The 14,108-nt window shown below is 34.9% G+C and overlaps 1 protein-coding gene across 1 annotated transcript; it reads right to left on the bottom strand.

The window, feature by feature from the left end:
- Window positions 1-674: 674 nt before the first annotated feature.
- On the bottom strand, window positions 675-3,930 carry LOC115440639 (glucose dehydrogenase [FAD, quinone]). Its single transcript, XM_030165031.2, has 4 exons — window positions 3,800-3,930; window positions 3,295-3,373; window positions 2,790-2,920; window positions 675-2,367 (listed from the first exon to the last, which is right to left on the bottom strand). The coding sequence occupies exons 2-4, from the start codon at window positions 3,371-3,373 to the stop codon at window positions 895-897; spliced, it is 1,683 nt and encodes a 560-aa protein (XP_030020891.1). The 5' UTR covers window positions 3,800-3,930; the 3' UTR covers window positions 675-894.
- Window positions 3,931-14,108: the final 10,178 nt, after the last annotated feature.

Genomic DNA, 14,108 nt, shown 5'->3' on the forward strand with positions numbered 1-14,108 from the left:
TCTCGGGTTCGATTCACAGGTCGGGCAAAGTGATATTGGGTTTTCCTACTCAATACCAGCCTCGAGGATGGATTTTTTTATACGGGCCCGACAAAGTTTCCCCACTGCACTGATGATAATTGGAGGGCGGTCCAAGGCGAACTGACGAGAGATGATTAGCCCTCGACAGTCGACACAATTATGCCGGCCTGTTGGAACCGGATACACACAGGCTGATCCCGAAGCGCGACACAATTACGTGGGTCTCCATGGCGGGTTTAAACACCTTATGTACGGTGGTCGCTATCCGGGCGGAAATAAAATATATCCTACCACCAGCAAAAAGTCTTGTCGCGCATGCAAATACAAATACGCCACCTAGCCATATAGGGACTAATAATTTCAATTTAAATATTTGTCTGTTACAAATGTAATTGAAGTACGAGGGATTTGTCTCAGACTTCCCCTGTTCAGTACCGGGAACAAGGTTATGGCCTACACAATACGCAGGTAAAGTAGTCCTAAGCGACCCAGTTTGCAACCAACCATTATCGCAAACGGCTGACATCCGAGTTCTGCCATAATTTTTGTAATAGTGTGGCCATCATGCCATCGCAACATGTTCCTACACGAACATTTAGAATCTCTTTAACTGAGGAAGAAATGTTAACCTTGCAAGCAAATAAACGACACCAATTTTACTATTTAGTATATTTTACGAAAAAACAGTGCATTTGCTTTATTATTTAACGGTGTGTCTATATATCAAAAAATGTTCAGAAACTGCTTAAAAATAAAGTTTTATTGCCAGTGGAATAACAATAATAATTATTACATATAATGTATGAAGTATATAACTAGAAATAGAAAGTAATATCTCTGATCATCACTATAATATCTCAAAGAAATCCAGAATTAACACCGTGGATAACTATTTTTGATATCATCAGAAATTTTTTCGGCCAACATAATAACAGCAGCTAAGTTATTGGCTCTGGTAATGGAGGGGAGAGCACTCGAATCAACCACTCTAAGGCGTTTCAAGCCTTTCACATTGGCCTTGCTGTCGAGTACTGTACCCATGGGACAAGTGCTTGTCGGGTGGAACATATGGACGGTGTTCTGCATAGTGTAGCATTCCCAATAATCGCCAGAACAATCGTCAAGCTCCGGCATGATCAACTCTGCTTTAGCATTTTTGAAATATGTACTATTACCGATCGACAAGAAGTCTTTTATATACAAAACCATGTTTGTGAGATCTGTTTTATTTTCGTAGAAGTTGAACTTGATTTTAGGATAGACGTAAGGATCGGCGCTTTGAATAGTCACTGAACCACGAGATGCAGGTTTGTAAATAGTGACAAAGCTGTACATTACATCTCTACCCGCACACTCATCGACCAACATCGTGCAGGTCTCTGTTTTAATTCCAAACACTCCAGAGCAGAGAGCCATCAAGAAATCAGTATCGTGTTCTAACAATGCGACCGTGGTCTGATATTCAGGAGGAGCCTGACCATTAAGACTACATGAGCCAAGGAGAAATGGAAACGGAAGTTTATCTGATGAAACAACAGTCTTTTTAGCTGTCGAGTACTCCATTTTGTGCACTACAGGCACCACAACGTGCTCCTGCAAATTTTCACCAACAGGTAAGTCGACCACCACAGGAATGCCATACTTTTCAAGTACCTCTTTGGGTCCAACTCCTGATAAACTGAGCAATTTTGGCGAGTTAACTACTCCAGCGCTTACGATAACTTCATTATTCGCTTTAATAATAATTTTTTCGTTATTAAACAATACAACTTCTACTCCGATTGCCACTTTATTTTCTATAATGACTTTGGTGACAAATGCATTCTTCAAAAGGTGGAAGTTAGGACGGTTCCGGGCGGGTAAAATATAGTTCATAGCCGTATCTTGTCTGACCACGTCTGAATGGTACTGCGTGTCACCGTAACCCATAATATTACCACCATTCATGTCCGGATTGGCAGGGTAACCGACTTCATCGAAAGCTTCTATGTATCTCTTAGATACGTCAGTCGGCTGTGATGTTATGGACATCATTCCATTGCTCCTGATAGATTCTCTTGGTGAATTCATAACCGGTTCATATTTCTTATTTTCAATTTTATTAAAATAGGGAACAATATTATCGTATCTCCATGATGGATCATTAAGGAGATCAGCCCATTCATTGAAATCAGCAGGATCGCCGCGGAGGTAAAAGAGATGGTTGATAGAGCTGGTGCCACCTAACAATTTGCCATGTGGTACGCTGAAGCGACCCTTTTCTTGAGAGACAGACGTCGCGTCCGCCTCGGCAGTAAAGTTCCAATCCCAGGGCGTATTTATAACACTTCCGAACTTAGCTGGAATCTGTAAAAACGTTTTACATTATTTTAATTTCAAAATATTCCTGCCTAGGATGATCCACGACGCTATTGAAATTAAAAAAACATCCTAATTTTAATAGGGAAGATGGTTGGAAGCTTGCACAAGCCTGGGATCCAGTTCTACATTTAATTAAATCGGTACCCAAAAGACCGGCTGCCAGACTTCATTCTGCGTAGATCGGACCACCAACAGCAAAAAAAAATTAAAAAGTTGTATATTTGAAAAATGTAGGTAGATATTGTAACTCTGACTTTGCGAATGAACAACACCTCAGTCCCCCCGTGACCATGAAGGCTGCAAAGTCTTCGAAACGTCGGGAGAAAAGTAAAATATTAAAACCGCGATAAAATCCGTAAAATAGTTTAATTTAAACAGTAGATAGACTTAAATAGATAGTCACTCACTCTAGTATCATCATCTGGTATATCTCCGGCTTCAATGAGCAGGACGTTGAAATCGGATCTCTCTGACAGCCGATTAGCCACGACCGAACCTGCGCCGGAACCGACGACGATGAAGTCAAAGGCACATCCATCTGGAAATAAATCGTAAAAAAAAATTTCCTCTGATTTAGGGTCTCTATAACCAGTGGCTTTACATTTTACACAATTTATTAAAACAACGGCGAAGACCTTTAACTACTGACTGCAAATAAAACAAAATAAGGTATTTCGTAAACAAAATTATGTTGAAGTCGTATATTATCTTGTACATAATTTTTTACAATGTGTAAATATTTTGGTAATAGTTTTTACTTTTGTTTTGTCGCTTAATCAGCCGTAGGTACATGTACTTAAATTAATTTTATTACCAATTACCAATAAGTAAATAATAATAATGATAAATGATTGCGTCAAACTAATATTTATCTTTACCAGGCATATTGAATATTATATGGTTACTTTTTACCATAGACAGTGGCTTGTGGCGGCCACATGGTACTGATCATGCTGATCATAGTCATCATAAGTTCAACACCGTCTGCCATCTGAAAATATTATTGGGTTTACTAGCATTTATCAGCGACCCAAACCACTAAACGTCCTTTCCTGGGATAAATCTAGGTACATATTGGATACTTAATCTTCTTTGTTTATTTTATTTGGAATCACAAGCACCCTATAATATTATAATACATACTGAATAAAAAAGTTAATTTTAAGTTAGTTTAAAATATATTATAACTAAATAGTTTACCAATATATTATAACTATTTAGTTATAAATACCAACTTAATAAAGTTAAATCATCTTAATAAATTCTTAGAGGGTGAATGAATGAGGTCAACGTTAACCCTTGAATTATGTTTTTTTCTATATGTTATTTGATACGCATAAGTAGTTCATCCATAAGTATTCACAATTTCTAACATTACACTTAAAAATATTGATAAATTATGATATTGACTGCTTACCTTTGCCTTGTTTTCTGTGGATCTTTGAAACAAGACTACTTTCGGCGGCCACCTGACTCTCTCTTTACAAAAATGACGTTCCGGAATAATTTATGCATATTTCCTTATTGACACTGCCACATGAAGAGGAGATAGACGCCAAATGGATTCCAATTTTTATTAAATCTATAATAATGTCTTTATCCTATATGTAATATTGCGTGCTGCCACGTAGTACAAGGGAGGAAATTTTTGTTTGACAAAGTTTTACAAAATACACAGGCACGGAGTTATGTTTGAAAAGTTACATGGGAATGCATCTAGTAGGTACATCTACAAATCACCAAATTATAAGCCTCATTCAAAGTGTTAGTGGTACCCCCATTTTCCTCATATATCGATTATGTTGTTGCATATTATGTACCTACTAGGTATCCGCGGCTTCGTCCATGTGAAAAGCGCCGCCACAAAACTCCGTAAATAAATATAACGACCCATAGCGCTATCTGTAGGCCCGCGTCATCTATTTAAAAAAAAAAAAACAAATATTTTCTGCACGAGCAAGTTTCTATGAAAAAAAGTAGATTACGTATATATATTATGGTTGGATGTTTGCATTTACTTCAAACTCACATCCAACCATTCGCATATTTTTAATATTATATAAAGTTATATTATAAACAATTATAACGTGTCACAAAAAAGACAATGAAATTAAATTCAGCTGAATACATTTAAATTATCCAAATATTTTTGAAGTCTGTTCGTGTCTTACGTGTGTATAATTGTTTAAGATAGGAACTATGATCTACATAAGTGAAAGTGACGAATAAATATAATGACTTACGTAACTATTACCTAAGTATTGCTTGTTGCCGCACCCTTTTCTGGCAAAAAAGTCCCGATAATTTAATCCAGGACTTGAAAACTATCTATGTGCGCAATTTAATGCAGACCCGTAATTAATAGACAAACCTTTACATTTATACGACACTAGTTTTTTAATTACCAATAATAACATATCGTTATCTACTGCCGTTTCTGAACACAAATACTTATACAAATCCATGTTGATATAAAATTATTCCTAAAAAGGCATATTGATTAATAATGTTTTGAATTTTCTAGCATCCATTAGGCTATCCCCACAATTTGACAGTGTTTACTATGTTTTATTGTCATTACTATAATCATCCCTTACTGACTTTTAGTAATAAGTGGTAAAAGTTAATCTGACGTGGGATCTACATACTATTTCTTACTTATTACAAGTTGTGTCCATAATTTTATGCAGCGTTTGTGAAAATTTTACCAAGTAGCTTTAGATATCATTTATGTAGTACATATAAACAAAAATTCTTACTGCACATTTATAATGTCTTACCTTTTCTACATACTCCATTCCCTTTTAATTGCAAAAGAATTGGTTGCCCCAAAAATTCCCAAAACCCAATAATATCGAATATCTTTATAGCATTATTTGGTGAAGACGCGATTAGCCGGACTAATTATTGTCGTTAGGCGTTTAGATAAACGAAAATTCGGATAACTGAATGTATGAAGAAAAGCTTTTTTATATTTTACGTTTATACATAATAGTTATGAATTAGCTTTGGCTTGCGATTTTGACTACATCAATCACGATTCCCGAGATCAAAATCAAGCACTCGAAAGTAAAATGTTCTTAATATTCATATTAGTGCAAGAATTTTGAATACTGCTTCAGTAATTTGTAAGATTCATACAGAGTTTTATCCCCTCGCAGCTCGCAGCTAGGGTTCCAGATAATTACAAATCCGTATAAGTGAGATATGTATTTAGGTTTTTCTGCTCAGTATCAGGTCGGAGTCTGGAATTCGTGTCCGATATGTCGATAGGCTCGCCCCCTATCACATCATAAGACGGAATACACTTGGCGAAAAGTGGGTGCCCTGGTTGTGCCTCTGCATACCCCTTCGGGGATAAATGCGTGATGGTGTGTGTATAAGTGAGATCCGCATAATCTAGTCTCCATTGATCTAGGGGGTAGAGTCTCTCGTAAGCGATTCTGTCTCAGAAACTATGTCCCACAATCTTACATATCGAATTAGATGCTTATTGCGTAAGTGAGATAAATAACAAAACCATTATTTGAAAAGAATGTACCTGCTATTTATAAAATAAAGTTTTTTGTTATTGATACAATTCTCTAGAGACAATAGTTTCTACATGTCGACTCTACATAACTGCACGGAGTTTTATTAACGCCAATCCGTACCCAATCATTACAATATTATTCAATTTATTTTAGTTCATTAATTAAATACAAATCGTTATGTAAATAATTAATTAGCCTATCATATTTATTTGCAATAACGAAGGCCCGTGTCCTGCACGATACACGAGTAAGTCCAAGATGGCGGCCCTCGTGAGGCGCAACGTGACGACTTCGGTTGATAAAAACCCGATTCGTTCTAGACCTCGATTCCTAGTAGATAAATAACGTATGTTTTAGTAAACATCGCGCCCCTTGGTGGACTGGAACACGACAATATACCCACGATCAATGATAATGCAACGTAAACAGATATTGTGTATAGATATATAGACCTAGACCTACGTTAATATTGTGTTCAAAAATATAGAGAAATGTCTAATGGGCATGTTGTAAAGCACCAGGAGTAGGTAGAAGCATTATCAGTGCTTTGAAATAATTATATTTCTATAACAATAATATACTAATACGTATTTATTACTATAGGTAGTTTTGTTTAAAAGACCTTTGCGATAACTGATTATGAAAACAATTGAGACAAATCATCTTGGGCTCAATCAAAAATCTTTACAAAAAGATTAATAAAAATTATAGAGCAATTCAAGAAAAGTCTGGTCGTGTTAAACGTATGAATATGTAAAGATTGACGAATAATTTCTATAAAAACTCAGTTGTAGGTCCGTTTTTTTAAATTAACAATACGTTTCTTGTTAAATTGTCTATCTAATAGTCTCGATTGCAAATTATAACAATTTGTACTTTAGGAGGGTGTTGCAGAAATATATTATAAATTTCTAAACTTCTAAAAGCACGGCTAGCGCGCCGTTTTGGGTGGAAGTAAGGCTGTAGGGCTTTGATGAAAAATGTTGTTATTCATTCGCTGTATTATTTACACAGATTATTTGCAGAGCTGGTTAAAGCTTGACTACAGTTAAGAGTTCAATAAAAAACGAAGGTACTTTTTGAATAAGTACTTAACAGGTTTTAGATGTAATATCGCCGATATAATACCTAAACTATAGTCCATCATACAATATGAAAAATATAAATGATTTCATATTATACGCCACATCAACTGGTGTGGTGGATTTCACCCATGATAAAAATTAAAATAGATTTCTCAGAATACGAGTCAGAACGAGGCAGGAACTATTCGAAGATAGTATAATAATATTGCTTTCGACGTAATTATTCGTCAAGTATCTATACTTAGTTAACTTTTGGGTTGATCTTAAAACCGTAAACATTTGCGTAAGGGCTGCATTAGCGCTTTATGTTCTTCATACATTCTTTTGCCTATTCTTGGATTATCTTCGTTTGGTTGAATGGGACCCTGCTGAACCTGATGGTAAGTGGAATGCGGTTCAATAGAATGACGAGAGATGATTACCCTCGACCCCTTTTATGTTTGTAGTAGGTTTTTACGATGCTTAGTCCAATTTTCTTAACTATTTCACAGGGTTTTTGACATATTCTATACTATATCAACAAAATTAGCGTAGAAGTCATGTTGGTTACAATTTAATCTGCTGTAGACGCATTTTTATCGACCTTTGCTACAATAAAATGCAAAATGGATACAGTTTTAATAATAACTTGACGTCATGCAATAACCTCCGCGAAGGGATCATTGTAACTCTTACGTAGATAAATTATTATTATTGTTAAGTATTAAGATAAATCAAATTTGCAATTTACGATGCTGTTTACTTAAGTAAACAAAGAATTCAATATCAACAACATTTACGTGGTCAAAACCTAGAATGATAAAAATATTGTAAAAGCAGCCAGATTACATTCTACAACATTCAAGGAATATTGCATCCAGGTACAAACGATGACGAAGTACTCATGGGGGAGGAGCAGTCCGGGAGGGAGGTGCAGTTAGGCGCACATGCACCCTCCCTGCCCAGAAATAAATCACGAAAAATATGTCACTGAATAAGTCTGCAACAGTGGGAACTATCGACCCTGAGGTTTTGTGATAAAGTATTTTCAAAAACACGCGCGATTATAATATGAATAGTAGGTACGGCAGATGCACCTCCCTAAAACTAATGTTAGTGGTGCCCATAGAAGTACTTAACAAAGATTGATTATAACAGCCGTGGCCAAGATGCCTTTCACAATCGTTAACTCTAACGTTATGTTTGGAAAATGTCATATCCTAGGCCCTAGCGATAGATTTATCATGTCAGTCCCATACATTTTTTTATGATTACTACTTATTCGCCTTAACGATTATAGAACAAAGGAAATGAGCTAGCTTTTAACAAGAGCATACACCATAGTTATTGTTGTATAACTCAAACCGTTTACGCACCACACGCAACAAAAGCTCTCAAAAGTAGTAAATTTTCACCGATTTTTCTTTACTGCTCCGTTCCTTTTGGTCATAACGTGATGTTATGCCTTTCCCGATAAATGAGCTTTTAAACACTAAAACAATGTTTTAATTCGAACCTATAAGTAATTCCTGAGATAAGCGCTTTCAAATTTAATAAACAAACAAATTCTTCAGCTTTATAAAATAGTGTAGAAGTATAGATGTGGATAGAAATAGATTATAGCCACATAGATTTAATTGTTATTTCAGGCAAGTCCGTTTTTTTTCGAGTAAAAAGCATTTATACAAACCGCGCCTTGCCAGAGAGAAAAAAAATGCATTTATAATCAAAAAGTATGTATTTATACTAAAAACAATTATGTACTAGTATTCCAACTAAATGAAGGGGTATTAAATTTTTCAAACTCTGCATTTCTGCCACTTTATTATTCAATAACTGAGGTTGGTTGGAATTTGTTCGTAATAAAGAACCAACGCCTATACAAAAAGCGGACATGTGTCTTTTTATAAAGATTTTGTACGAAGAAAATAAACGACGGACTAGGCTGCATGGCCCTTTGGCTTCTCCTATTAAAAACGAGGAGAAAATAAAACAAAAAAAAGTCTCTGGTTTTAAACTGACATTGACAAGATCAACAGATAATGTAATTTTAGTTTAGATTTAAATTTGGAACTTCAAAAATAAAAGTAACTGTTTGAAATTGAAAATAAAATTTGTGTTTCTTTTGTTAAAAATAAAAACTTTATAAAAGAAAAAATTAAAACAATTTCGATATTTTAGAGCAAACGATTAACTGAACTTTTGCTATTATATTTCGTGTTGTATTTAACATACGTTTGAGTTAAATTAGTTTGAACTTATAAGTTCCAACTTTCAACTCGAATTTCAGAACTTCTCAGAAGCACGTGTGGAAGGTACGAATTATAATATTACCTGTAATATAAATATTCCTTGTTAACTATATTCATTATTTTGATATGACATTCAACACCAATTACTTGTGGTAGCAAAGATACTTCCCGAATATTGTACTTTACATATATAATATATTGTATCTTCTCACGAAAATTTTATTGAATTTTGTTTCATCAGAATGAATGATCCCTACGTTTCGTGTCCCTACGATGCCGTGCATCGGGTGCCGCGGTCTCGTCTCCAACAGCACTTGGTGAAGTGCCAGTGGCGGAACCCTGAGCTTCTACCGTGCCCTTACAACGCCACGCATCGCTTCACTAAGGAAGAGTTGATTGTACATGTAAAAGACTGTCCATCAAAGCCCGCTGTGGCCCCGGAGGACAGACCACAAAAAACTGTTGCTTCCCTGACAACACCTTATTTATACATGCATAAAACTTATAAAACCAATGATGATGAAGATTGGGATAATTAGTCAACAACTTTATCAATCTTTTTAAATGGCCTGTTCTATTTTTAATTGTGAAAATATCGGGCCAAAAAGTATTTAATTATTCAATTTAGTATTCAATGTACGGTGATAATTCTGGTTGCATAAAATGTCTTATATAAATATTTAAAAATATTATTAGGGGTTACAAAACCATTGTGACTGATTATTTAAATGTAGAACTACTTGAGACATTACTTTGTGCAGATTGTTTGATACAAATTTCTAATGCTAAGAGGTATTATTGTAGTGTAGTCTTTATTTTGAGTAATTTGTTAACAATTTCATTATTTCTAACATACTCACTCTTCAGTTTGAGTAGAAATAACTGATGAATTTGTAATTTTATTTTTCTTGTGTGTTTTCAATATTATAATGAGAATTATAAGTTTTTATTGGTTCATAATGAGCATAAGATTTGTTAGACTATTAATATTTAATATAAGATTGATTTTGTGATATAGAAATGTGATGTGACACCAACCTGTGTGTGCGTTCTTACCTTGTTGCTGATCGTAATGTTGATTCTTATTATCAATAACAATGTACTGTGACACAATTGGTCACCCCTTACCAGCCAACACTTAGGTAATTTACTGTCAATACTATTTGATTAATGAATTCATCATAGTTTATCTTATGTCGGTTTACATCTCTAGAACTAGTTGAAATATTTAATTAGAAATTGAGAACGGTGAAATTTATTATGTTTCATTTTCAAAAAAAAAATATCAATTCTATGAAATCTGAATACAGTTGTTAACAGGGTCATTTTTACATTGCATTACTGAATGAAACCACAAACATAATGTCTTCTTGAATACTTTACAATCAGTTACTTAAACCGTGAGAACTGTTGATGTAAAATAAAAAAAGTGTAAGTTTTTATAAATAATATAAAGTAATTTTAATTAACCGACTTAAAAAAAAGGAGGAGGTTATCAATTCGACGTAATTTTTTTTTTTTTTTGTATGTTTGTTACCTCAGAACTCGCTCATTTATGAACCGATTTGGAAAATTCTTTTTTTACTCGTAAGAATTTCTCTCCAGATTGGTCCCATAAACATTTTTTCAACATCCCTTCAGTAGTTTGGTTTTAAAACTAAAAAAACTAGAATAATTATGTCGTCCAAGAAAACGAAATCGCGAATTTAGCTTTCCTATGACTTTTTAGTTATGTTTTTGCATTGAGGTTGATTGAGTGTACTTCTCACATACTTATACATATAACATAACATCTTTTCCCCGTGTCAGGGGTAGGCAGAGGAGTAACACTTCAACGCGATAGTCTTACTGTATGTGAAACATATCAGTTGAGTTTTTGGGTTGAGTTTAGTTGACTCTACTTGTTACATGCATACATATATGTATATACCATCACGCCTTTTCCCCCTTTTAAAGGTAGGCAGAGATGTAACACCACAGCGCGATAGTTGTACTATGATCGAAATATATCAGTTGTGTTTTTGCGTTAGGTTTGCTTGAATCTACTTCTTACATACATACATATAGCATCACAGCTTTTCCCCTTTTCAGGGGTAGGCAGAGGTGTTACACCACAACGCGATAGTTGTACTGTGAGCCAAATATATCAGTTGTGTTTTTGCGTTAGGTTTGCTTGAATCTACTTCTTACATACCTACATATATTTAGCATCACAACTTTTCCCCTTTTTGGTGGTACTCAGAGATATAACTCCTCAGAGCGATAGTCGTATCGTAAGCAAAACACAACTACGCCATCGAGACGGTCTATTTTTAACTAACACAAAAAAGTAAAAAATAAAAATAATTTTAACAAAAAAATAAACCGCCTTCATTAACCACTCAAAACCAAAAAATAATTTCACATAACAGGTATATATTGGATACCAATTTTGGAGTCGGTGCCTAATTAAAATTGCTAGTTAAGCTAGATAAATACATTAACGAATATACGAAAACAAAGTGCTGCCAGCGTAAAAAGTCGGCAAGTTAGATCATCACCGGAGATGAACACACCGCCGCAGCACAGAAAATAGAAGCAATTAAGGGTATATTTAAATTTGTGAACTGTACACTACCCAAATTCTTTCCCTGTCACATAAAGCTGGTCAAATGTGCTTGGTATTACACCTTTCACTGTGTATATTTGTTAGTAGTAAATGCAAACCTACGCCTTTTAATTGATTTGAAAGAAATTTAGCTCATAGATGGACTATGCAACAAATATAGCTTAACTAGCAATTTTAATTAGCCACCGACTCCAAAATTGGTATCCAATATATACCTGTTATGTGAAATTATTTTGAGTGGTTAATGAAGGCGGTTTAATTTTTTGTTAAAATTATTTTTATTTTACATGCTCTAATCATTGTGTCAATACTACTCTAAGATAATTTGCAGTGGAAACACCATATTTTAGTCTGAAAATACATTCACATATCATATTTGCACTAAATTACTAAATTATCAAGAAATGAGAAATGTAAAACTAGAATTTTTGGTGAAACTATTTATTATTCATGGATGGCTTATAACACAATATGAGTATGTGGTTTTATTTATTGATGTAATGATATAATAGCCCTATATAAATTATTGTTCATATTGTATTGTACCAAACTAGGTACATACATTCTAAAACTGGTATGTACTCAAAATATATGCAATTAAGACAGTGTTTTCTTAATCTTTAGTTTCGTTATATTGTTATAAGTATAAAGGATAATAAAGCATAAGGTTTTACCAACTAAAAGTTTGATTTATAACAAGTAGGTACCTACTGTTCAATTAAACTAATTTTAATGAAACTGTAAAGCTTTGTGCACACACCTGTTTTGTTATTTAAGACACGTGATATCTATGCATTTTCAGTTTTATATAACACGAAAAACGCCTACTAAACTGCAAGAGCGAATAAGTCGTTGTCTTTTAAATACGGCCGATAGGCTTGCCTCCTATCACATCATGGGACGGAACACTTTTGTCGAAAAGTGGGAACTTGATTGCGCCTCTGCATACCCCTTCAGGGATAAATTCATGATGACATGTGTGTATGTGTGTATCAAACACCACAATGAAATACTGCAACCTTAGCAAAATACCGCACTTTTGCTTTGAGCTTGAAACTTGCATTTTTTATTTTAACTCATATTATGTGTTTCAAATTCGAGATAAACACTACATAAATTCTCCTTTTATTCATAGATAACAGCACATCATGTGATCCGTGATCGCGTTAATTGCCTGATTATCTGTTTTCAACAATACGCTAAAGCCCGGGTCGCGGGTCAAGATTCTAGATCTTAATGAGTGTCTATACCTACGTTATTACATAATACTGGCGTACTTTTGTTAAATGTTTATTACCTTCATCGTTACGCTGTTTTGGATCTTATCAGCAATAAGTAATGTTTATAACGTACAGATGCTGTCAGTTGTGGATTCAGGAAGGGCGAAATAAATTAGTAAATTAATTTATAGTCGCTTTGAAGGTTGATAATGTTAGATTGGTACCTACAGCCGCGCCACACCGCCACACCAAGTAGCAAATAAACGTCTTTAATATTGGAATTAAATTTAAACATTCAAACTAATGATACGCCATTACGGCAGGCAGTCCCCTTCACGGCCGCGGTTAGGCGTTCCTCCCTATACACTTGTGTCTCTGTACCTTATTGTTATTATTTTTATACAGGCGCAGCAAAGCGATCCCACTTCACCAGATATAAGCACAATCGGGTATAGATACGATGAGGACTGACGAGGCATGATTATCGCTCGCCAGGGCCCTTATTCTGTATGATAGTGTAAACGCGTAACGCGGCCGTGTTATGTTATCTTCGAGAAATGTGCGTGGAATGGTATTCTGTAAGCCAAATTTCTATAGTCCTAAACATGATGCGTTGTGTTACGTGCTTGTTACGCACTGTTAAAATAACGTGCGGGATAGAGAATAAGGCCCCTGTTGACGCTTACGCAGGCTACTATAGCAGGTTTTAACATTTACTGTACGGTGGTCGCTATTCGCGTAGAAACTAGATGCTATATCCTACCACCTCCGGAATCATCTTATCATCGCCTCTAAAACGTGGCTAGGAGATGGGATGAGCTTGTAATGGGAGTAAGTAGAACGTAGAGGTATAGAAAACGGTACCTACATAACATCATGAACTACCATTTATACCTATAAATACCTTATGAAATTTACAGATACGTATTATTACTGGGAACCTACCACCTATTTATTTTAAGTTGTAGGCATTTTAAAAGCCATTCATATCGTAGACAAGAGTGTCGCCAACCGATGGCTCGGAGGGGGGATGATATGGACAATGAGAA

The sequence above is a fragment of the Manduca sexta genome, chromosome 24 (assembly GCF_014839805.1).
Source record: "Manduca sexta isolate Smith_Timp_Sample1 chromosome 24, JHU_Msex_v1.0, whole genome shotgun sequence".
Taxonomy (NCBI): Eukaryota; Metazoa; Arthropoda; class Insecta; order Lepidoptera; family Sphingidae; genus Manduca; species Manduca sexta.

Coding starts and splice junctions, on each gene's coding strand:
- LOC115440639 (XM_030165031.2), bottom strand. CDS start 3,373: ATGGCAGACGGTGTTGAACTTATGATGACTATGATCAGCATGATCAGT. Junction 2,921..3,294: donor GCCACAAGCCACTGTCTATG/GTAAAAAGTAAC, acceptor ATTTATTTCCAG/ATGGATGTGCCTTTGACTTC. Junction 2,368..2,789: donor TACCAGATGATGATACTAGA/GTGAGTGACTAT, acceptor ACGTTTTTACAG/ATTCCAGCTAAGTTCGGAAG.